We start from the raw sequence: 27,436 nt of genomic DNA, 5'->3' as shown, positions 1-27,436 counted from the left end.
CACCAGGGGGCGATATTGCCCACTTTGGGAAACACTGCTCTAAGCCATATAATGATAAATCGCATAAATGCCCTTGGCCCGAGGACCAAATATGGCCCTGGGGGTTATCTGATGCGGCCTGTCCTCTTCAAACCTAATTTTGTAAAAATGAACTAAGCGGCACATTTACAGATCGCTTAAGTGTCCCGTGGTACAATTCCATAACATTTAAGCGGCCCGTGGCATATTTTCAGATCACTTAAATGACTCGGGACACAGTTCCAGAGCACTTAAGCGATCGGTGACACATTTAGAGATCCCTTGAGCGACATGTGACGTATTTTAAGAGCACTTAAGTGGCCCCCAGTGCGGTTCTACATAATTCAAGTTCATAATTCAAGTTACCCGCGGCACATTCTCAGATTACTTAAGTGATCCACGGCATATACTTAAGGATCACTTGAGTGATGCGTGGCACAGTTCCAGAGTAATTAAGCAGCCCGGACACATTTCCAGATCATTTGGATCCGCGAAACATTTAGAGATCACTAAAGTGGCTCTGTAGGGCACTTATCAATAGTGGGTAATGTTACTTCAAGTGCCCACAAACTATCGGAAGGTTTTGCTCGTATCTCGTGCACCGAGTAAGATGCCATTACAAATATTTCATATTTTCATAAAAGGTGGTTGATGACGTAAGCATTATCCAAACCCCCCCCCCCTCCCTACTGTCATCAAGTCAGTAAATCGGAAACCCTACCCCCATCGATGCTGACGTATTACTTGAATGGCCCCAAAGTAATAGAATTAATTTTCTTAACACAACAAAAACACAAAACCCACCTATTTTAAAACTTTAAAATTTTCACTTACCGAAACTAGCTTTTTTTTCGAAGATTCTGCCATTTTTTGGTACACCTCAAGCTCACGTGTTTCAGGACTGATATAAAAAAAGGAAAACAAGGGGTAGAAAACGACGATTCATCTTATTCGATGGCTTGTGCTTTATTGTGCATTACCAAGAAAACTGAAGGGTGTACATTTATCCCCCCCCCCCCCCGCAAAAATTACACATGTATGTATGGGTGGGTACGTGACGGCCGAATCGCATAGAATCTTGGCGGGAATACAATTGACCCTGCTCCAGCTATGGCTTTATTCTTTCGACCGTACCAGCAGAAGAAAGCTACAGTTTGAACTTCGAGTGCACAAATTTTAGCGAAGGGAAATTTGAGAAAAAAAAGAAATTAAAAAAAAAATTAAGGATTAATAAAGAAAAAAAGTGAGGTAACTGGAGTTATGTTTGCTTAAAGGCTCTTTGGAGGGGCGATTGCCCCATCACCTATTGTTTGAAGGCTCTTGAGGGGGCGATCGCCACCATAGCCCCTCTCTGGATCCGCCACTACGGTTCTGCATCACTCAAGTTATCAGCGGCACTAGAGTTTTCGGGCGAGAATTTCCGTCCGCCCGTTCTCGGGAATTTTTTTCCGCCCGTTTCCGAAATTGCGAGAAAAATTCCCGGGAAATCGGGAAATTACTGTTGTGACACATTAATACTGAAAATGAAATATAAAAGATTTAAAAAAAAATTAATGGGAAATTTGTTAAAAATTTACTTAAGCTTCTATAGCTATGGCATACTTTTTCTATGGAGAATAATTGTAATATCCTCCAAATACTTTTTCTTTCGAATCTTGCCTTTCCTCTCTCTGCAACCTTAATACTTGAAAACTTATCCTTTTTAGTCTAACCACCTGCATGTGATTGAGAGGAAGTTTTATGGCTTTACACTCCCTTATTTCGTGAATCCCTTTCTTGGGAAAATGTCGTTCACAACTGACCCCCTGTTTTTTAAGCAATCCTAGCCTAAAATAAAAGATAGATTGAGATGGGGGGGGGGGGGTTGCTTTTTTTTCTTTTTACTTTCAAGTGAGATGACTACTGACCAAGATCGCCTTTCAATCTGAATGGCTTTAAATGCCAAAAAAGACCGTGATGTAAAGTGGGGGGAAGAATAACTTTATACAGTTGAAGTTACAAATCTCGAACGTTTAAAGGCCCCTACACACGCTGTTATACCTGCGCAGTTATGCCTGTACAGGTCAACTGTGCAGGCATAACTGAGCGTGTGTAGGGGCCGTCAGTTGACCTGCACAGGCGACCTGAAGGGAATGGTTTTTCGATTCGGTATAACTGTAGTTATGGTTGCGCAGGTATAACAGCGTGTGTAGGAGCCATCAGGTATATAACTGCGCAGTTTTTTTCCCCTTTCTTATATATTTCTTTCTTTCCTCTTTATTACTGATAACAAAGCTGAACAATGTTAACTGAGTAATTTGTTTTGGAGACAGATTACCTTTAAATTAGAAGAAATTTTTCTAATGCCGTAATTTTCACGATATTTATTTTTTTACAATTTCATATCAAATAAAGAAATCGAAATAAAATTTTAGAAATACTTCGACCATTGTTCAAATTCTCAATTTTTTTTTCTGAAATCAGTCTATTTTCAATAAATTTTCCCGAAATTATAACACCGAAACACAAACTCTATATTCAAATAATGTACTATGACAATTAATGTTTTATTGATTATTTGCAGAAGAGTTTCTTAACCAGGGGCTCCGTGACTTACTAGGATTTTTGTCACCCCTTCAAACTTTTTTAAAGTTCGATAATTTTATAACGGTGTTCTTTGTTCCCACCTAAAATTTCCGCCCCCTAAATTTTGCCATCCGGGACAGATGCTTCCCCCCCCCACTAGTTTCAGCCCTGATTAACTTATTGTTTTTGCATTGCCTATATACTGAATATTATTGGTGGTTTTTTTATATTATTAACGGTGTTATACCGTCACCTTTATTTTATTGGAACAAAGGGTCCGAGAAACACAAAAAGGGTTAAGAACCCCTTATTATTTTATTAATTATAATTTCCGGGCCAAACAAAAAAGACTTCGAACCAGCGAACTAAAATATGAAGCAAAATGTTTTGATAATAATAAGTAAGGAAAACTTTTTAAGCATTCTTCTCTGCTGAAACAAAAAAACTCTCAGATCAACTTATGAGAAAATTTCATTTATTTTTTCAATACGTGTTGTATAGGCTTAACGGATAAGTAAATGTATAAAAAAATCCAGTATCTATTTAACTGGGGAGTTTTAATACTAGTTAGTATATTATTGGAGCTACTTAGTACTGGTTATTAACAATGTGCGCGAAGAATTCGGAAATGGTTTATTAACTATAGGGGGTACGCACTTATGACTTTTCTTTCTCCCTCTCTTTCAATATTCGGATAATCACGGATACGAATTTACAAAGCTTTTTTGATTTTGAAACAAGCTACTTATCCGGATTATTCTCGGAATCCGGAATGTACTTTCAACAATACACATAAAAAAGGCGAGTAGAAGAGCAGTCAAGACAACCTTGAATAGGTATCTTCATTCTGAGAAAATTATGTCGATTTTTCGGTGCAAATTTCAATTCCTGTAATAATTTAACGAGCGAAAAAATTGTTGCCTTTTCCTTAACCAACCTTTGCATCACATTGTCTTTTTTTTAAAATTAATAACTTTTACTGCCCCAACCGATCCACCTACACCAGGGCCGTAGCACACCTTCTCGGGGTCCCGGGGCAGATATTTTCTTGTCCCCCCCCCCCTAAAAAGGAAAAAAAAAATACAAAATAAGTTTATTTTTTGTGATTAGCCCATTCGGTTAGAGACCCCAGGCAGTGCCCCGGTCGCCCCAGCCTAGTTACGACTCTAAACTACATTCAAAGCATCATTTGTGGAAATCATGTTGGAAAATTTTTAACTTTAGAGCACTCGCTGCCAAAATCCGAACTGATTGACAGACGCGAAGAAAGAATGAAAATGAAAATGAGACTTCGCTTGCATAGGTATAACTGAGTAGTGTGGATGTACTGAACCATTCAGTTATGCCTGTGCAGGTATAACTGAGCGTGTGTAGGGGACTTTAGACGCAGAGTACTCGAATGCTTCTTCTGTGTTAGTGGGTACGAATTATTATATTTATTAGTAGTGATAAAGAGTAATAAAATCATGTGATCAGTATAATTGGCGAGATCATTAACTTTAGGAATAAATCCACATTTTATTCTCAGATAAAGCTTCTAATGATGCATGAAAAATTGTTTTGCATACTCCTTATTTCCAAACTATACACATTATCTTAATAAGGAAAGTATTGAATTATAACAATTAACCGATGTTTAATTCATCTATTTAAGGAGGATAATTCTACATGACCGTCCTTGTCTACAACAAGCACATACATATCTAAAAACAGACAGAGAAAAAAAAGAGGAACTAAACTAATGAGCGTGGGTGGACTCTTCATGGAACGTCGTCGGGGAAGAGAGGCCCCTTCTAGGTGGTTTATCCTTCACCCGCATTGCAACAGGACCAAGGTTCGATTCCTGACTTTTTTTTCTGTGAAGTTTGTATCTGCACTAATATCCAGAAAGTCATAGCCATTTATAGTCGTATCCCAGTATAGCCATTTGAATCCAGCTTTAAAATGTATTTTCATGTTGAAATAGGCATTGTGGGAATAAAATGACACTATCATGGAAAAAATTATAAAATGACATTTTTATCATCTTATTTTCATCATACAGTCATACTTCCATTACTCAAATTTCAAACACTGTGCAGGAATTTAATCACTCGTCAGGATTTCATGCAATTTATGTGCAACACAGGGTGTTTCGAAAAGAATCACCCGATTTGAAATGCGTATATTACGAAAAATATTGAACACATAGACACTTAAGATTAATTTTATATTACATTTTTTAACAAACCAAATTAAAAGGTGCTCAATATGTCTATACGGTAGTCAAATTCGTCCCAAACTTTTGAGAGCATTTTAGTATCCACTGCGAGTGGATTTCTGTGGACTACGTGTGAAACTCTGTCGGATGCGCTCCACATTTTCGTCTGACATGCGGGGACTTCCAGAGGAGATTTCCCTTTACACAGACAACTCGTGTCTCGGAATAGTTTATACCATCGCATAATGCTCAGAGTGGTAGGAAGTTCAACACCAGGGTATTGTCGACAAAAAGCACGATGAACAGTTGTTACGGACTTGCTCTTTCCGAAGCTTAGAACACAAAAAGATTTGTTGTGCAGTCACCATCTTGACAAACACTGAAGTGGCGGCCGAAGGAAGAGCGTTAGCGCTACCTGTCGGAAACTGCATGAAACTCAAGATTTCCCTCTTTCTACCTAAACATTATTCGATCAAAACGGATTAAATGCTGAATAGTTTTGATTTTTTAAAATCGGATGATTCTTTTTGAAACACCCTGTATATCTCCCCATAAATCAAAGTTTATATATACAGTAGAGTCTCAATAATTTGAGGTTGAGAATAATCTGAGGAGCTGGCATTTTTCGGAATTCCTTAAATCTGTTTTTCATCATGCGTGTGTTATTTAATTTTTTTTTATTCTTCCAACGGATGTAAGTAATTTCAATTTTAATAGATTTTGATCCCTAGGCTGGGGCCTTTGGTGACCCTCCATACTGAAATTTTTCACAGGTCTCTTCTATATTAAATTTATAGTGTAAAAAAATAACATTCATATCAGATCCTAGTTCTAGAGCTCAGTCAGTCTTCCTTATATAGAGGCCATTGGTCTTGGCAACCCTAACATTAATGAACTAAGCCATTGCATTAAGAACAAAACACGTAAAAGTAAGTACAAATACACAGGTCCACCCACCCCCCCTGAAAGTCCATTTCTATTGGGTTTTTTTGTTGTTGAATAATTCAACTTTTCAGCAATCCAAGGTGACCCTGGTCCCATTCACCTCAAATTATTGACACCCCACTGTAACTTGAATTAAATAAAATAATATCAATTTTCAGAAGCACTTTAGGATATTGAAGCTTGACTGTAGTTGAAAGGTCATCGGCGGTTATTTACATTTTATCATGTAGCTGAAAACAAATACAAATGAAAAAGATTACAAATTTCCAGTAGCTACATTTTAATTCACTTTGAATTAAAATGTGATTAAATTAAAATTATTCACTTAAATTTAGTTTTCTCACGAGACTTGGCATTTAATTAAAATATATGTATGTGTGTGCAAATATTTTATTTCTTTCCAGCCACTTAATGGTTATTGCAGCAATATCTAGTTCGATTCCCACTGAGATGCATAGAAGCATAACTATTTCAAACTTTCTTCATATGTCCCTGTCCAAAGAGCCCTTGTGTTCATAGAATGATACAACAAAATGATTACACAACATAATTTTCTTTACTGAGGTCAAAAGCCATCTCATTATCATATTGTCATAGTTATCATAAAGAGGAAAAAAAATTGGAACTTTGGTTTACGAGCATAACTCATTCAGTGAACATGTGAAAATCACTCATATCTAAACAAATTTCTCCCATAGGAAATACTGAAAACTCGAGGGATATGTTCCATGATTATTCATTCACATAAAAATGACTAGAAAAACATCATCTAAACGATAATTCAAAACAATTAACACATCAATATATTAAATAATACAATAACGCAGGGATGGACAAGTGCCAGGTTTCCACGGCAACAAGAAAATCAGTATTGGCACCTAAAATTTTAAATGCATCATTGCTATACTAAAGTGTATGACACAAAAAAAAATTTGATTTCTTAATAATGTGTCTTCTAACATGGGAAGGAGCCATAAAGTCCTGGAAAATTAAAAAAAAAAAACATTATTTAGAATTATTTTTTATTGGGGGAAAAACCAGACTTGGCTCCTAAGAAATTTGGCGGGTGCGTAATTTTTAACCTTTTTTCTGATTTATCCAGCCCTGCACAATAATGACTCACTGTTATAATATAACCTTTTGTGTAACTACTCGTACTGCTACAGCTTCACTTGGGTGGTTCTTTTCTACAAAAATTTTGCATGGTTTCCTATATCTCTCTAATCTAATTTAAAGTGACAGATTAATCTTCATTTCTCTCTCTTCCTCAGATCAGATCCCGTTCATAAGCTCTTGCTGTTGCACACACACGTAATGGATATCCATCAGTTTGTCTGTGGTCAACTTTTGGCCATGTTCCTCCACTAATTCTTGAATGTCGTCCTCATTCACCTTCAGTCCCATGGCCTTCCCAAGGATACTATGTCTTTGTCAACTGGTAGCTCCTATTCTTGAGCTTACCCCCTCAAAGTCATGTTCAATAATGCAATCAGCCCAGTTTTCTCTAAGCAGAATTGAGGGTTCTCTAGGTAACTCCATCCCAGGCTTTATCAATGGTCTTGAGGCAGCGTAAGATGTGGAAATGGTTTTTTCAAAACTCTTGTAGAGTAAGGTTTGTTCTGTATTACCTACAACTCCACAGTACACGTGTCGGTGAAATTGAAAAACTATAGCTTCAGTTGTGATCATGTGAAACTGAGTGAAACAAATCATAAAATAAAAACTTTTGACCTGATAAAATCACGTTTATCAGGTCAAAAGTTTTGCTTGTCTTGCGAATCATTTGCATACTGAATCATTCCTAAATCAAAGTTTTATTGTAATTATTAAAAGTATTTCGATTTCTAGCCTATATGTGAAATTCCTTAATTTTTACAGCTTTCATTCCAGAAATAAAACCACAAAGAAATAACTTATTTTTTTTCGCAGAGAAAATCGAAATTTTTTTTAATACACTTTATCTTTTTCAGCTACCTGTTAGCGTTGTGGTTAGTGTAGAATACACATTCCCCAGTTTGATGTGTTAGGTTAGAATTGTGGACACATTTGCATTGGGCTATATATTTTTGCTAAAACTTATATAAGTTTTACACTTAATGTCATATTAATAATTATATTATATAATATTATAATTATTAGTACTTAATGTAATTAAATAAAGTGATTTAAAGATATTTCAACCTATGTAAAGAGAATTCCTGTTTCCATACAACAATGCTTACTTTTTAAAAACAAGAATTTTCGTTTCTCAATGAGAATGTGTTAAGAGGCATGAGGCTTGAATTCAGTTTTAAAATGTGAGACGTCTTGATGCATTGTCCCATCCATGCACAGCCTGGGGACCTGAACTACTTAAAGAAGTCTCATGATAATGAGATATGACAGATTTGATTTTCACAAACCTTAAAACAATTTAGGTACCAGCAAAATTCCATAGGTGCCAAGCATTTTTTTCCTTGCCAAAATCGGTTCAAAATAATGTATTATTTGAATCATAGGGGACCCCTTTAGTTGAGAAGCAGCAGTTAAACATTAAAGTATAGACATTTCCAAATAAGACTTGAAAAAATATTGTTGTAGAGAGTGATTAATCATTACATCAAATATCATTGTAGTAAGGCATGTATGTATCATTTTCTAGAGTAGATATGTAAATTGGTAGGAAGGTACTTCCAGCCAGGTAGAGGGCCCCCAGAACATCACTTTGCCCAGAGGGCCCAATGATGCTCTCAATGATCTGGGGGGTGTTGGGAAATTATAGGAAACAACTGTCGTGGGATGGAAAATGATCAAATTGATTGCAAGAATTGATTGTTCCAGTTACCAAAATGCTACAGAATTTTTATAAAACATCAAAATATTTATTAACCCTTTACACTCGAGAGGTGACTCTCGGTCACCACTTGATTTGATGCTGTAACTCGAGAGATGACTCACGATCACAGCTCAGTTTGACGAGATAATTTGAGTGGTAATGATGTTTATTTAGGTTTGGTTTGGGAAATATCACTTCATGAGTGCATTCAACAATACATGCATATAAAACAACTGCCAATCTTTAATCTTAAATACGCTTTTTAGATTTATTGTTATATATACATCTTCACGTTAGTTTGAACTCAACAGTCGTGGCAATAGGAATATTATTTTCAAAGTTTCATTATGGAGCCCAATAAGCATGGAATACGATGAAGGAATCAGTTCAAGTGAAGATGAGTTTGATTTTTCGTTGATGAAGAACTGAAGAACAAAATTACGGCTATTGATCATTGATCATTTTTGTCGCACCACAGTAATTTTTGCACACGAGGGCTAATTAGACCAGGACCTACAATTTATTGCCGATTCCGAATGGCAGCCTGTTTTTTTTATACTCATCGAGAGGTTTGTGTGCTAACCCCTCGATGGGGAACTCCCTGCGGTAGCAATTTTTCTGCGGTCATGTCACTGTTTCTGTTGTACCCATGGCAGGAAAGTTTTCTGACAAGGAAGAATCGGGTATCAAACTCACGACACCTCAAAACATCCTTTGGTACTTCAGGCGAGTATCTTATCAACCTGGGCTACCGCGCCCAATTACAGCTATGCATAGACTACTTGACGATAGAAAGGAAGAAAGCAGTGATGAAGATAGCGATGAAGTAAGAGGTGTAAGAAGGCAAAAAATCATAGTAATAGATAGTGAATATGAAAGCGACAGTGATCCAGCAGAAGAGACAGAAAATTCAGAATGGATAATGTGCACAGAATCTGAAGAAATACCGCAAAGAATATCGCTTGTATCCGGCAAAAGAGCCGCAGGATTGCAAGTATCTTCAGACATAAAAGAACCATTAGATTTCTTTACAAGTTATTTTTTATTTGTTTATTTGAATACGATGAACATACAATACAATTTTGTATTTGTTTATTTGAAGTATAAAGATATGTAAAATGTTAAAATATAAAAGTTTTAAACATTAAATTGCATGTGAAATCATTTTAAGTTAGCTGTAAGAAATTCACGAAATATGCGGAAAATTGTCTCGAGTTGCTGGTTCGCCCAAGCGTAAAAGGCCTCAGAGTGCAAAGGGGGTTAATTATTTGAAAATTTTTAATGAAATCAAAATTATGTGAAAAAGATTTTTATTTTGTAAATGTTCATTTTAATGAAACATATTTGAAATATACAAGGTGAATCCAACCTATTCTGCCAAACGAAAGGGGGTGATAGATGAGCCCAAGTGGATCATGAAACAACTTACTAACCCTGTCCTATTTCAAAATATTTTCATGTTATGGTGGATAGTCGATTATGGGGGAAAAATGTGTCAAGTCTGAAAAACCCTGCATTTGTAAAGTTTGAGAGATCTACATGCAAACTAAGCACATATTTGGAAAGCGCAGAAAAATCCTATACGGTCACACAAATTTCATTAAAATATCTGGATTTGATTCAATGGTGAGCTACAGGAGCTAAAAGATTGGCAAAGTTCAAAATCAAATTGTCATCAAAATTTTTAATTGCCAATTCCATAAACCCCATTCTAGCTACAGTCGGTCAAATTTGCCTTGCCAAAAAAGCTTTTCCATTCCACCAACTTCCAGCGAGCCTAGAATAAACCAAATTGGTCACCTATTTCAGGAGAAATTTAGTCGTTTCTTTGCAATACATCACTGAAATCTGCTTTCATCGAAGTAATTGTAGTAGGTTTCGGCGACAATTCAATTTTCCTCTTCACCAATCTCTCAGCGCTTGTAGCTCGCAGTTAAATATGGCTATCCTGTAGATAGGGGTGGTGTCACCCTATAGGATTTTTTGTGCAAAATCAAATTGCCACCAAAACCTGTAACCGCCAATTCCAAATTTTCATAGAATATCTACTTTGACAGACACTGATTTCAGTGATGTCTCTTGCAAACAACAGACTAAATTTCTCCTGAACCAGAAAAAACTGATATAGTTTATTGTAAGATCTTTTGGAAGCTAGTGGATGGACAAGTTTTTGGCAAATTTGATCGATTGTAGCTAGGAGGGTGTTTGCAGAATCGGGTGTTAAAAATTTCGGCGACAATTTGATTTTGAACTTTGTCAATCTTTCAGCACTTGTCGCTCACCATTAAAACCAGATATTTTGATGAAATTGGTGTCATCTCTTATAGCATTTTTTCTGCTCTTTCCAAAAGTGTGCTTATGTTGTATACATAGGTCTTTCAGAAAAGTCACATTTTTTCCCCCATAATCGATTACCCACCATAACTCGAAAAGGGTGAGAGATAAAAAAAGGTTGGTGGTGATTTCCATGATCCACTTGGGCTTGTCTATCACCCCCTTTCAAATGGCAGAATAGATCGGATTCCCCCTGTACATAGGCGTACGCAGAATTTTCTCAAAAGAAGGGGGGATTTAAATTTTTTTTTCCTCAGGGGGGGGGGGGTTCAATTTTTTTTTCTTCTCAAGGAAGGGTTTTTTTGTGTTTTTTCCTGCAAAATAACACTATAATCTCGGCTGGGGGGGGGGGGTTAGAACCCCAAAACACTCCATTTGCATACGCCAATGACCCTGTATATATCAAGGTAAATGTACGAAGATCTGTAAATTCTATATTTTACCAAAGTTACATGGTAGATTATGATTTTGATTATTTACCAGTAAATGAAATATTTGACTGAACAATGGTTTATGTTGTTTTTCAAAACTTTAAAGGAGTCAATGAAAGTTATCGCTGAAAAAGAGATTTTTTTTTTTTCGCCTAAAAGTAACATGGACTGTTATTCTGTCGAGGAAGGTAAAGCTGAGTTTTCCAAAGAGTAGTGGATCCTTCTTTTCATGCAGCATAAGGTTGGGGATTGGTAAAAACTAGAAGTTAAGGTTTTTTTAACCAATCCTCACGTTGCATGCGATACAAAAACCTACTCCAAGGAAAACGAGGCTCAACTGAGACCCAATGACTACAGACTGCTGTTTCAATTATAGAACTCACGATTGCAGCTGTTTAAATTGGCATAGCAACAACATATTGCCACCTTACAATGAAAATCTCATGCATTAAAAATTTCCAACTTTACAGAAAGAGCAAAAAAAAAAAAAAAAAAAAATTGAATAACTCAAAATAGGTTCATTTATAGAGAGCACATCATTTGCAGATTTTTTTTTTTCCAAAAGGTGTAATAGGCAAGATATGATGTATTCAATCTAAAGCTGGCAAAAAGTCATTTTCAAAAAATAATTAATGTACAAGGTTTTCATTATAAGGCATGACTGGACAAATTGTAAGAAAATCTAGGCACCAAAAAACTTTCTACCCAAAGAAAAAGGTTGAAAATAATGCTTCTTTTAACTTTTTAAGGGTATACTGACCCTCTTTCATGTTGACAGATATGCTGCTATAAACATTTTGCACTGCTCTCAGCCTGCACAATTTAGTAACACACAAAGAAAATTTTAGGTGCTAATATAAAATATTTTAGTCGCCATGGCGACCTGGTGCCTGAGATTTGTCCAGCCTGTTATAAGGTGATGATATATTGGTTTCTGCAAGAACTGACTTGAGGAACGTGTAACAGAAGCTACAGGGTTAGTCATTTCGCCGGCAAACAATGGCAAAAACTGGTTAAAACCAGGGCAAAAAAATAAAAAAATGGCAAAAATGTTTTTATTAAAAAAAGAACATTTGTATGTGTATTATATATATTCAATGTGTATTATATATAACTGAGACTTGAAATCATTACAAAAATCATATTTATAATGTTGTATTGTAAAGCAATCTGGTGGAAAATACATTTACAAATAAATGAAGAGAGATACAATTGATGCTCATTATCATGGCCCAACATTATAGTGATCATTCCATTACAACGACCTGTAGGAAAAGTATGTAATGTTTTCATATAATCACTATCCTATATTTTTCCTTTCAATACAAAGACCACCCATCGTCCGGGACGATCAGAGTCGTTATAACAATATACAATTCTTTTGCATTGATCTTTTTATAAATGTGTGTGTGCGTGATAGCAGACATAAATAAATTTGGGAAGCATTGATTTGTTTTATGCTTGACCAAAACGTATTTTTGCCAGGACTTTTTTTTTGCCAGGATTTTTACCCTAGTTTTATCTAGCTAGGGTTTGTTTGGCTTTGGCCATTGTTTTTTCCACCTATGGCAAAAACTTGCCAACCCTGATACAGTAAAATCTTGGTGCAATGATATTCTATGAATCGGACACGGCAGCCCGGTCAATAAGATGCTCGCCTAAAGTACCAGAGGATGTTTAGAGGTGTCGCAAATTTGATACCCGGTTCATCCTTGTCAGAATAATTTCCTGACACAGGGGTACAACAAAAGCGGCGACAAGACTGCAGGAAAAAATTGCTACCGCAAGGAGTCCCCCATCGAGGGGTTAGCGCGCCAACCTCTCGATGAGTATAAAAAACAAGTCTGCCGTTCGGAATCGGCAATAAATTGTAGGTCCCAGTCTAATTAGCCCTCGTGTGCAGAAAATGACCGTGGTGCGACAAAAATTATCAAATGATCAAATACTCTACAAATCAAGAAAAAATATTGTTGTAGAGGGATTTATTCTTATATCGAGCATTGTTGTAGTGAGGTTTCACTGTACAGTAATGCCTGACTTACACTACCCAGAGTTTCATGATTTCAGAGTTACATAATTTTCTGTGAAAAAGACATGTTGCACACTTGCAAGAATAACGTCACAACTCAAAAATTCACAAATTTCGATTAACTCTATATTCAAAACAACAATTTTTTTCTTTACAAGTCAGTAATATTGACATTCCCGTAACTACAAAACTGGCTCCTAAGCAGCAAAAGTTTGGTTCTAGTAACAGCCTTTTGTACTGAAAAAGTGAAGTTTATTTTCATTATTCTAAAATTTTAGTTTTTGAGTTGTGATGTTATTCTTGCTGGTGTGCAATATATTCTACTATAATCACTGGATTATTGTAGAGACACTGATTTTTGAGAGGTTACAGTATGTAAAAATGGAAACTTTGACAGGATTTCAAAATGGAATCCCAAGGTTTGTTTGATATATGCTATTCCCACAGAGGAGGTCATAATTTTATACCTATGACCAAAGTCCAATGCAAGTTTAAAAAAAAATTGTTTAATGTATTGCTCTTTGACTACAAAATGCACCTGGTCTCTGCAACTTTCAATAAACTTCAACTTATGGCTGAAATTTGTTTTCTTGCCTCCAAACATGAGCAGCTAAATTTCTTTCGATTGGTTGAGGCATTATCAAAACATTCAAACTGCTTAACACACAACTTCACAACTTTCATTTATGCAGATTTCAGAGTGCAAATACAGATTTTAATAGTCTTTTTACGAAACCAGATTGCAGCTACAACACAGATTGAATTAATGAAACCCCATAAAAGAGTATCATAGCATTATAGTCATAGTAAGAAGGAAAAAGGTGTTCTTTCTAAAATTTGATCCCAATTAAGTAATATGGTAAAACCTGGCTTTTACAGAAACTTATTTTTATACTAATTTATTAATTCTTATATATTTGTGTTCAAAACTATTGTATTTGCATTTAGAAAAATATAATCAAATGCACAATAATTCTTCACATGCATAAATAAGAGAAAAATTAATTTTTACAGGGTTGGTTTTTACCACGGTTTCCCCCCCCCCCCATGGCAAAAACTTGCCAACCCTAGGAAACTACATGGAACATCATTCAGGCAAAAAAAAGGATTTTGCAAAAATTTAACATAGACCCAGGGCTGCAACTAGAGGAGCAGGTAGGTCTCGTGCCCCAGGCGCTGGCCCCAAAGGGACACAAATTTCATTCAGAAACCTCTCCTTCAACATTACAAGGGGCATCAAAATGTGCGCTTGCCCCGGGTGACCAAGCATCTAGTTGCGGCCCTGCACAGACCATTATTCAGCCGAATGCTTCAAATTAGCATGTCCACATTTCTTAATAACAAATCATCACTTATACATTTATCATTATGTATGAGGCATTCTAATAGGTTTTCGATTTTAACTGCAGAAATTCCTAGTAAAACCAAGAATTCCTTGCAAAGCATAAGACATAACTAGGTGATGCCGGTGCCTTTATATAAAATATATCGCACACCAGCAAGAATAACATCACAACTCAAATATTCACAAATTTGAGTTAATTCCATATTCAAAACTATTTTTTTTCTCGTCAGCAATAGTGACATTCCTGTAGCTACAAAACTGGCAGCTAAGCAGCAAAAATTTCAGTTCCTAAGCTAGTGGACAGTCTTTTTCATTGAAAAAGTTAAGTTCATTATCATTATTCTGCAATTTTACGTTTTTGGAGTTGTGATGTTATTCTCGCCAACGTGTCATATATATTTTTATAAATTTTCAAATGAATTTCACACAATGTTATGCCCATTTTTGTTAACTTTGAGATATTACTGTATTTTTGTAGTTCTCATTCTGTAAAAATTATTTTAGCTAAAATACAATACTATGGTCCTAAACTACAGAATGAGAACTATAAGAACACAGTAATATCTCAACTGGAGATGTGAGGAGAATATTCTGGATGTAAAAATTGGAGAATAATCGAGAATATTCATTTTTCTTTTAAATAATTTAAATGTTTTTACTAATTTTGTTTACACTGTGAAATATAAATCAGTTTTCATTGCCTGAAACATTTACAACAAAACAATTTTTGGTGTAATCACCCCCAATGACAACTTAGTTCGAGGTCATGATGAGAGGTTTTAAAAGTTTGGTTATAAAGATTTTAGAAACCTTTATACTGAAACCTTAAAAAATTATTTTAAAATTAGATAAATTTTCAGAAATAAGTTCACAACAAAAGAAATTAAATCAAAGTTGATTGATAAAGGAAGCTATTCTTATACAATCACCTTCATTCTAAGAAGATACAGAACTGCTGTTTCCTTCAATGTACATACACTTAAATTCTGTATCACTCACATTTCTTTAAAAGTTGTGCAATTCAGCCCTGTTGGTTTAATTTTCTTGATTTCAAAGTTTGAAGTTTGTAGACCACAATATTAATGTTCCGATCTTCTTGACGGGAAGAGAGACAGGGACAATAGTCCTTTGAGAGAATATTCTTATCAAAAATAATTATTATTCTCAAGTTATTTATCGAGATTATTATTTATAAATTATTTATACTATTATTGATAATACTCTCTGGAAAGATTTCGGTAACTGAAGAATATTCTTATCAAGGAGAATATTCTTGAATATTCTCCTATATTACGGACGGACTATTATTAATAACTTCAGAATAATTCTTATTATTTTCTATAAGAATATTCCCCAGTAATTTATGATAGTCCTTCCAGAGAATATTCTCAAGGATATTATATGTAACTATATTATATAAATAACAGGAGAATATTCTCAAGTTATTTATAATAGTAGTCCTACCAGAGAATATTCTCCGAAAGATTATTCTCGAGAATTTCACATCTCTAATCTCAACATTGGCAAAAATGGGTGTACACAATTATGGTTACGAGTATGGTTCTGAGGTGTAGGTATGCCACGGTAAAAGCTGGAATTCCCTGGTTATATCCTAGGCTTTAGGGGTAAATTCTTGGTTTCACCTCACTGAGGTTGGAAAATCTGAAATCCATTGGAATAACTGATATAAATGATGTGTAATATTTAACATACATTGTGTGAAATTCATTTGAAATATGTACAGTCAAACCTTGTTAATGAGTCACTCTTGGGAGAGCAAAAATATGACTTAGTAAGCGGAGTGACTCGTTAAACGGAGTAAGCCATAGCTGTGCCGATTCCTGCCTGAAGACAATTGGGACTTACAAAAAGTGACCCGGTAAGCGGAGTGACTTGTTAACCGGGTGACGCACTAACTAGGTTTGACTGTATATATCACATAGCGGCACGAATAACATCACAATTCAAAAAAATCCAAAATTGCAGAATAACCAATATAAACTAGACTTTTTCAATGCAAAAGGCTGCCCACTAACACGAAACTTTTACTGCTTAGCGGACAATATTATTAAGCTAAAATAATTGTAATTTTTGAACTATCACAATTACTTAATTCATGCAATTAAATAATTGTATTTTAGATAACATTTTTAAAATTTAAAAACTATTTTAGCTAAACAGCAATACTACGGCCCTAAACTACAGAATGAGAATTACAAGAATACAGTAAGATCTAAAAATAGACAAAAATGGACATAGGATAATATGGTTCTGAGTACAGATATATATTTTTCAACTATTATGACAAATTAAAATTATGACAAATTTTACACCATGTACAATTAAATATTCACCATTTCCATAACTTCTTTTCACAAGATAACTACTCCAAATCGAATTCATTCAAAAACACTCTCGCCGGTATTCGAACTCGGTGCCCGCCGATTTCGAAGCCGGCACACAAATATTTCAAGACACTCATTAATATATTCACAAAAATATCCACACAAATTAAAAATTTGAAAGAAGAAAATTAGATAACAAAATAAAAGGAATGTGAAAACAAGGGAAACCGATTTTTTCTTTTTACATTGAGCCGATTTCTGAATGGCGCCCGTGGATTCAAATAAATAATATTCGACTTTAGCTGTTTAAGTTGCATTGATAATCATCTAGAATCGATTTCAATGAATATTTTGATTGATTATGTTAAATTTCACGATATACATATTTTTTAATGTGTGATAACTTCATCAAAATAAAAGATATAACATACGGTGAAACAAAACTATCACGGAAAGAAAAAACAACAAAACTTATTTTGATATGGAAGGATTTTAGCGGTTTTTTTTACAAAAATGATCCCTTTAAATATTTATGTGAATACTTTAATTACTTGAAAATATAATTTATATAATTAATTATTTTTATTTTCTCTAATTTTAACTCACCGATTGCCGTAATGTTCAAATCCACTGTTAGCCATGTTCACATCAAAAGCATGAAATGCCTTCTATTACTTGTGGAGTGTCTGTTGACTACTAAAAATGTTGCCATTTGGCGTAAATATCATGTTTTCAAGAAAATTTCAAGTTCAAATAAAGAAATAAATTTTAGATGTTTAACAACTGATTATATATATTATTTGAATATTTTTTTCCAAATTGTCATTAACATTTTAAAAAATTATATGCCTTATATCCTAAAAAAAATTATATTAGATTTTACCTTTTTTTTAAAATTTGTTTTATTGAGAAATAAATTTTTTCAGTGTTAGAGTGAAAAAATATTCGCACGATATGTTAAAATTATAAATTTAACATAGCCATGAATAGTTATACTAAGTAACTATCAAAACAAAATTATATTTTAATTTGTTTCTGGAGGGTTTAGTTTATTTGTCTATAGTTTTTGCATCATAGGTGACATTACTCATGAGTGAGTTGACCATGCGCTATGTTTTCAAGCTCTTTGATTTTTTTATTGTAAATGTCATTTGGTCCCTTAGTTTCTTTAAAAAAAAACCATCCTTAATATTTTCCTTTTATTGGTCTAGCACACTCACACGGTGAGTCAAGAGAACGTGGGCTCGGTTTCCCGCAGAGGCACTTGAATTTTCTCTCCTGGATTTATTTTCCCATCAGCCAGCTGTTGAAATCTTTTTTTTTATATCGGTAAAATAATTTTATAAATAAACCAAGAATTTATCTCTTTTATAACAAGTTTTTTCTTTTCCAAGGACTTTCAATTGGTCCTAGAAAAAAGGAAAAAAATGATTTAAGTAGTTTTTTTCACCGTGTTGTACGTGGTGCACAACGTTTTCAGAAAAATAGTATTCATATTAATTTCATAAAAATCGAAAAATATTCAGATTTAGTACGCTCTTCTCGATGATGACCGTGAAAGAATTTTCCGCTTGTTCGAACATCCATTTATTATTTAATAGAAACACAAAACCCCAAAGACTCTGAAATTTCCGTACATCGCAATAGAATCTTTAAATTTGATCCAAAAATAATCAAAATTGTGAATGAAATCAGTCGAAAAACACATACCTAGTTAAATACAGGAATTTAAAGCTCTCGTACGCTGTTTGAACCGGGCGGCATTCAGATTGCACGTGCTGGTGACGTCACTTGGTCCGACACAGCTTGTAAAGTTTTTTCTCCGTACTTCATTGGTAGTGGACAGGTCAAAGTTAAAGATTTATGGTAATTCATATACATTCCCCCTTTTTTTCCCTGCCTACGAGTCGACTTGACCGGAAGTGAAGTACAAGTCCTTTTTTTCCCACTTGGTTTTCGTACACGTGATCCCTGAGGGGTGAACAATACTCTTGTCTAGAGAGATTTTTTTTTTCTTTAAGCCCACTGTTTGTCGTTATTCAACGAAAAGGGGAAAGTTTCCTCACAACGCGATCGTCTTTCCGTAAATGAGGATTTTTTTCCCGTTGTACAACGATAACCACAAGGAAGGCCCTCTCTTTCAGCTCAATGACAACTTTATTCTCTAAAATGGTGGCAGAACCGTAACTAGGCTGGGGCAACCGGGACACTGCCCCAGGGTCCCGCAAGCCGAATGGGGGCCCCAAAAACTGTACACTTATTTTGCATAATAACAACCCTTTCAAGAAGAGCCCCGAAGAAAAAGTTTGCCCGAGGTCCCGGCCGTACGGCCGTGAATGGTGGCGTCAATGTGTTCTCGGATAGAAGATACCCTCGATTCAAAAAATTCTCCTCGTGCGTTTCCATACTGTTAACCCTTTCTGCGGCAATCCCGAATCAAAATCCCTGTGGCAAAATCTCGTGAAATTTGATCTGTTTTATTTCAGCCACCACGAAATATCACGGCTTCTAAAACACCGTAAAGTTGTTTTCACAGTAAAACATGTTTTCCATCTCTTCCCCCCCCCCCCAATCAATCAACTGCCAATGGGTGGAGTCAGTTCTTTAGTAAGGTCAGGTAACAGAAAGAGAGAGAGCCTGTGTTTTCTCCCTCCCCCATTCTTTCAGCACAGTAAAGAAATATACGCTCAGTATTATATATAAATAACACAAAAAGATTTTTTCCAAAAAAAAAAAGTATTTCTCTTCCTAGAAAGCCACACACATCATGGCAGGCGTTTTTGTATAATAGTGAAGAAAATAAAAGCGATATGGGCGGAGTAAACTTTCTTGTTGGGGGGGGGGGGAGCAGTTATCAGCTCGCCGCAATTGAATATATATCCAAATGTGGTAGTTATAACACTTATAGAAAAATTTTAAAACCCGCTTAAAGGGTTAATGCGTGACACATGAAAAAAAAAATGTTTAAGGAAATTAAAATTTGGAAAAAATGTTTCTGAATGTTAAATTAGTCTTTTTCTTGCAATAAATTTAGAATCAGTTGCATAGAAATGCCGGTCCTGTGTTTTTAACAGCTCAATGGAATGAAATGTTGATTTAATCTATCCAAACTAGAGCTCTAGTTAATTTTTTGATGGATGCAGCTGAAATCATAAAATGAACAGTTAAAAAAACCTTATTCTAATACTTATGAGCAAATGCTACGTTACATCATTCGTATAAAAAAACTGGATCCCGCTTATAACGTTCCTATTTAGAACGACTCATTTTCGTGGACGCAACTTTCACTTTTTCTCATCAAGATTTCCTGTGTTTTCCTGATTACAAAGTTTTATCATGACCGTTTTTTTAAAAACGTTATAAGCGGGATCCACTGCAATTGATAACTTATTATGTTGCTATGTTAAAAAATTTAATGAAAAGATTGGAGTAATGCAAAAAAATTAAAATTTGATTGCAAGATATGGCGCAGAAAAAATATGGCTCTAACAATGTCAAATAATATTTGCCAAATACGTATATGTTACTACCAAAGCCCGAAATCGGTTTTATAATAAATAACTGTTTAATATACCATTTTGCCCGCATTTAATGCTGGTTTTTCCCCAATTTTTCTCCGTTTTCGGAATTTGAATATATCAGTGAATATTGCGCTTAGAAACGTGGAATTTTTTTCTGTTGGCCTCGGGAGAGAGACAGGGCAACAACTTTTTAATCGGGTTCTTGAGCACAGGGTGTTCGTATAAAAAGTTAACATTTCTATTTTAATAACTGTACAACCCCTCTCAGTATGAATGACATATCTGAGTACAATATATATGCGTGTTTCTCGAGATAAAAAAAATATTTTAATTATTATGCGGCATATGGTTTATTATTAGTGTTGTAAATAATAATATTATATAAAGAAGTAATCATCAACACCAATTTTTAAATATCAGTCAATAATTAATTATTGACATAGAGTTAGTTATTTTAACAATGAAAAATTCTTTCCGGCAAATTATCTGCCTCCCACAGCCGGCTCACCCTCACACGCCGGCGGCGACACGCATATGCAAATGTACGGAGCATTTCTTCATTCTCGATTGGTACCGACGGGCTCCGATCACCACCGTATGCCGGAATCGGAAAGTCCAAGCAATTTTTTTTCGGTGAATCCTCTGAAAACCAAAAAGCCGTAAAAAAATTCAGGTTTTTAATCAATCAGTAACGACGCCGACTTCCAAAATCGGAAACCAGCGTGCACTATATTCGTACCCTTAATTCGGAACATTTTCCGAAACTGGACGCCGATTTTGCAGACTCTTTCGGACGAAGGTACTTCGAGGATCGCTGTAGCATCGCGCTTGAATTCCATCAGGAGAAATTGGATGTCTACGATGCACTGGCGAAGCCTCTCGTTGCCCTCCTTCCCGTCATCTTCGTCGACAAAGTTCCCTCCAGTCTTTTTTTTCAGCCCATTTTTCAGCTGCAGCGTGAATTAATATCGTGTGAAATTAATCCCAGAACCAAATCATATTTTAGTTATTCCTAAACCGAATAAAAATATTTTATGTAAAAACTTCATTTACTTAGCCCCCAAAGCAATACAATACAATATCCATCGATATCCAAAATAAAAAAAAAGGAATACTCCTTCAAAAATTGTTTTAAAAAAAATCGTTCAGAAGTGAATGATGTGTTATGATTGAATTACATTTGTACTGTTTGTAGGTCTGTTGCTCTCTGTGGCGAGACTTTTCAAAGGGGAGATCGACTAGCATTCGCGCCTTGAAGTTGGGAACCACAGAAAACCAACTTCAGCCGACCACCGCTGTGGCGACAGTGGGGTTTGAACCCGGGACCTTGCGACGCGAATCCGTCACTATGACCACCACAGCGGCTCGAAATTAATCTATGGCCATTCTTAAAATGATCTTTTGAACTTGGGGATATAGTGTTAAACTGTTGATAAATATACAAAAATTTTCATTGGCTTACTGTTTGTAAGTTTGTATTTAGTTTTTTGTTTAATTCTATGGCTTATCTTTTTATTGGGTAATTGAGACGACATTAAATAGATTAATACAGCAAATAAATTCATTTTTTGCAAGTTAAAATCACGTTGAATTATCACCTACAGTCTTCATGCTTGCCAGTGCCGCAACTAGGGAAGGGTAGGGGATCTGCTGCTCCGGATGCTGGACTAGGAAGGGCATCGAGTTTCCTCTTTTTCCGTTAAAATAACGGTTAGGAGACACCAAAATGGAGACTGGCCCGGGCAACAGAGTAGTTTTTTTTTTTCATTCTAGTTATGGCCCTTGCATCGGACACGATCTATTTTTAATTTAATTTACTCTTACGTACATCCCATAAAGAGCCACTACCGGTTTGTGCGGTGTTATGCAATATGGAAGTTTCAGTGTTGAACAAAACTGAAAGAAATATAGATACGAAGACACGATATAGAAAGTCTTAATATGACACGAGACAATATTGTTTGGCTGAAAATAACTTAGAAGATAAGGGGATAAAAAGAAGGGCTGATGATTCGGACTTCCTGTCAAGAGTGAGATGTATTTTAAGACCAACTTCTCCAGATTCTAATTTCGTTTCTTTCGGCAATGTGGTTATTCCGATTACTTCATATACAGGGTGAATTTCTGCGACCGTACAGCGATGGCGCATAACCTTCACTAATTTAATATATAAACACGTCCTATATTAGGAACTATACCTTTGAGATAAAGGTATGAGGTTACTTATCCCTTACTGAGCTGAGGTTACTTATCCCTGTTTCTCAACTTTCAACAGGCATAAAATCGAGCTATTTTCCAGAGGAAAAATGTTTTGTCACTGACAATGACCGTACCGAAACATTCTTTTTTCATCAGTTGCTATCATTAAAAAATAGGCTGCAGCGCACACAAAATCTACATATTGCTCGTATCTCTAGACATGCGTTTCTAGGCGGCATAAAAATTCGATAGTTGTAAAACAATTGGTAAATTTTCAATGAGTAGCGATTAAGCAGTGACGTTGGAGCCGAGGGTACTTTGTGTGCTCGTACACCCCTAGCAAAAAGAATTCATTAATTAATATCTACATAAAGTTCAAGCCGAGCACCCGCAAGTCAAAATTATTTCCAACACATCAGAGAGACTTTTTTGGATATTAATGCTGAGATGTGCGAACTTCGGAAAGAATAGTTGGTGAATCGAATCTCGGTCCTCTTACAATCCGATCAAGTACACTAAGGATGACCGGGTTCGATTCCCAGTGGAAACTATCAGCTTTTCTTGCTTTCTTCTAGGCATAATATCCGGAAAGTCTTTCTTTGATGTGTTTTGTGCTGAGAAAAAACATTTTTGTCTAATTCCGGCCTCTTTGCGAGTAACTACAGCGATCTCTTTTATCATCTCAGTAATTTATCAATGCCAGCGTTGCGATAAAGCGACCTTTAAGCTCTCGTGACATGTACGCCGAAAACGCTTTTTACGTAACCCAGGGAGTACGCGTACTACTACACGCTGAGAACGAACATCTTTCGTTTGACAATTTATTCCTCATTGTGTATTCAACAACATACACAATTGTTGGAAATCTCTCAATCTTTAATTGCACGCTTTTTGTTTTGGTATATTTATGCCAGTATTTTTTAAGAAGCGCTTACCCAAGGCCCCTTTGGCTAATCATAGACGGGGTTATCCCGGTTACCAACGATATCATGAGGTATGCGCCATAGTTCCTTACTGGAAGTATATGGATAGGCAGGATTCCAACACGAGGATGAATTCCATTAATTATTGTTTTTTTAACAATATAAATTTGAAATAGAGGAGTGAAAAACTGGTACAGAAGAGGTCTGTGAGCTTGGACGCACTTTATTCAATCACACAATTGTTGGCTGTCCTTCAATCATCAATATATTTGGATGAATGAAGTTTGATTAAATACTATTAAATAAATTATTACTCCATTTCGAAGCTTTCTGTCTTTCAAATTGAGCACAATTCAGGTCTATCGCCATGGGCAATTTATTTACTACCTAGTGAGTTGTGCCGGAAGTGTAAATGAGTATATGACATGAATGTCGCTCTTCACTTGTTAATACAAGATATACGGAAGACTGGATGTTGTGAAGATATTTATTATTTGAGATGTTAATTTTTTTAAGGAAGGAAAAACTCATCTCTGCCTCGAGTCGAACCCGGGTCCCTCGATTGCCGGACGAGTGCTCTGTACCACTAAGCTACAGAGGAGATAGAGATTTTCCTTAGCTTTCCTCTTTAGATAGAGATTAGCGTATATATATGTGCCGAACGGAACCGTGCAACGGACGGTGAACCGATCAGCCAATAGCTCATGGACGACGAGCCGACGGGGGCAAAGGACCTTTGCCCCCGATATTTCGCCTCCGACATCTCGCCCCTGGCACGTTTCGTCCCCAGTACATTTGGCCCCCGGAAATTTCGCCCCTGACATCTCACCCCGGTACATTTAGCCCCCGGAAATTTCGCCCCGGACATTTCACACCGGGAATTTCACCCTGACCTTTCGCCTGCCCTGACCATATCAGTGACCCAGTGAGTGACCATATGAGTGACTCAGTGAGTGACCATATGAGTGACTCAGTGAGTGACCATATGAGTGACTCAGTAAGTAATCAAGTAAATCGGAAATTTATCTCTGATATTTCGCCAGCCCTTATCGTACGCGTGACTGTATGAGTGAACATATGAATGATGGTACAAGTGACCAAGTGAGTGACCACATGCGTGATCAAGTGAGTTGGACATTTACTCGTGACATTTTGCTTCCCCTGATCGCATGAGTGACCAAGTGAATGAATACATGAGTGATCGAGTGAATTGAAAATTTATCCCCGGACATTTCACCTGCCCTGACCATATGAGTGATCATATGAGTTACTCAGTGAGTAATCAAGTGAATCGGAAATTGACCCCCTGTCATTTTGCCTACCTTGACCGTACGCGTGACCGTATGAGTGAATATATGAATGATAGTGTGAGTGACCACACCGGTATGAGTCGTAAATTTGGGAAAAATATTTTATGCTTAAACTGAAAATTCCAAATTCTTAGAATCCATTAAAGTGTGAGTCACTTGGTCTTTCAGTGCTAGGTAACCACCTATAAAAAGGGAGGGGATGAGGAGGATCATCTTTGCCTCGCACTTTGCCAATCACTCAATCGCTCATTCTGTCAATCACTCAATCGCTCACTTTGTAAATCACTCAATCGCTCACTGGGTCAATCATACGGTCATTCACTTTATCAATCTTTCGGTCATTCACTTTATCAATCTTTCGGCCACTCATGCAGTCACTCACTTGGTCACACATTCACTTATGCGTTCCATCACTCAGTAACTCCCTTGGTCACTCACACGGTAAGTCCCTTGATCACTCACTTGAACACTCGTACCGTCACTCACCTGGTCACATATACAGTCACTCACTTGGTCACATATACAGTCACTCACTTGGTCACTCATGCAGTTAACCACTCGGTCACTCATGCGGTCAGTCACTCGGTCACTCATACGGTTAATCACTCAGTCTCTCCCTTGATCACTCATATGCTCAATCACTCAGTCACTCGCAAATTTATTCAAGCATTCACTCTGTCTTTCATTCCGTCAGCCACTTGGTCACTCATACGCTCAATCATTCACTAGGAAACTTACAAAACTATTTAATTAGCCACTCACTTGGCCACTCATTCGGTCAGTCACTTATTCACTCAAACGTTCCATCGCTCAATTCCTCCCTTTGTCACTGACACGGTCAATCCCACTATCACTCACTTGATCACTCATACAGTTAATCACTTGGTCGTTCATGCGGTCATTCACTTGGTCACTCATACGTCCATTCGGTCAGTCACTCGGTCACTCATACGGTTAATTACTCAGTCTCTCCTTTGGTCATTCATATGCTCAATCACTCAGTCTCTCCTTTGGTCACTCATATGCTCAATCACTCAGTCACTCACTTGGAAACTTACACAAGATTTAATCGGTCACTCACTCTTGGGCACTCATTCACTCAAACGTTTCATCACTCAGTAACTCCCTTTATCACTGACACGGTCAATCCCTCGATCACTCACTTGATCACTCATACAGTTAATCACTTAGTCACTCATGCAGTCATTCACTTGGTCGCTCATGCAATCATTCACTTGGTCGCTCATGCAGTCATTCACTTGGTCACTCATACGTCCATTCGGTCAGTCCTACGGTTAATTACTCAGTCTCTCCTTTGGTCACTCATATGCTCAATCACTCAGTCACTCACTTGGAAAATTACATAAGATTTAATCGGTCACTCACTCTTGGTCACTCATTCACAACGTTTCATCGCTCGGTAACTCCCTTGGTCACTCACACGGTCAATCCCTCGATCACTCACTTGATCGCTCATACAGTTAATCACTTGGTCGCTCATGAGGTCATTCACTTGGTCACTCATACGTCCATTCGGTCAGTCACTCGGTCAGTCCTACGGTTAATTACTCAGTCTCTCCTTTGGTCACTCATATGCTCAATCACTCAGTCACTCACTTGGAAAATTACATAAGATTTAATCGGTCACTCACTCTTGGTCACTCATTCACTCAAACGTTTCATCGCTCGGTAACTCCCTTGGTCACTCACACGGTCAATCCCTCGATCACTCACTTGATCGCTCATACAGTTAATCACTTGGTCACTCACACGGTCATTCACTCATAAAGTCAATTGCACACTAATTGATACGGTCACTCACGTGGTGGGCCATTCTGCAACTCCATTAGTCATTTGTACGGTCACTAACGCACTCCTACAGTCCATTTCACACTCACTTGGTCACTCGATCACTCACACGGTCACTCACACAGTCAATCACTCATACGGTCACTCATACGTTCAGGGCAAGTGTGAATTTTTCGGGGCCAAACGCGCCAGGGGCGAAATTTCCGGGGATCAAATGTAACGGGGACGAAACGTTCCAGGGGCAAGATGTCGGGGGCGAAAGTTCCGGATCCCCATATATCCATCACAACATCCAGTCTTCCGTATATCTTGTATAAATGAGTATCTTTAACAGTATGAGTGCGTATCTAGTGTTGTGTCTCATTTTTCAGTGCTGCCATCTATATTTCAGAACTGAAGTGGCGAGACTTTTCTGACGTGTTCTTTGTGGCGAGACTTTTTTTAACGGGGCGATCGGCTTGCATCTACGCCTCGAAGTTGAGAACCACAGAAAACCAACTTCAGCCGACCACCACTGTGGCGACGGTGGAGCTCGAACCCAGTTCCCCGCGATGCGAGTCCGTCACTATGACCACTCGACCACCACAGTGGCCATTTCGAAGCGCCTTAACGTTTCCCATTGTTGTCTGTGTGTTTTCCATTCCTTG

General features: G+C 36.7%; 1 protein-coding gene across 2 annotated transcripts in view; it reads right to left on the bottom strand.

The window, feature by feature from the left end:
- Positions 1-17,725, bottom strand: part of LOC149072215 (eukaryotic translation initiation factor 4H-like) — a 71,915-nt gene extending 54,190 nt beyond the window's left edge. For both annotated transcript variants that reach the window (XM_089247379.1, XM_089247380.1), the window contains exon 1: positions 17,634-17,725. In XM_089247379.1, coding sequence (XP_089103505.1) covers positions 17,634-17,668 — 35 coding nt within the window. In that variant the 5' untranslated portion in view covers positions 17,669-17,725. The remainder of the gene's footprint in view (positions 1-17,633) is intronic.
- Positions 17,726-27,436: the final 9,711 nt, after the last annotated feature.

Source organism: Pholcus phalangioides, unplaced genomic scaffold (genome assembly GCF_987345545.1).
Source record: "Pholcus phalangioides strain wild (caught in Gottingen) unplaced genomic scaffold, Ppha-v1.0 ptg000017l_1, whole genome shotgun sequence".
Taxonomy (NCBI): Eukaryota; Metazoa; Arthropoda; class Arachnida; order Araneae; family Pholcidae; genus Pholcus; species Pholcus phalangioides.
Note: the sequence above shows the minus strand (reverse complement) of the source record. Positions and strands in the feature narration are given on the sequence as shown.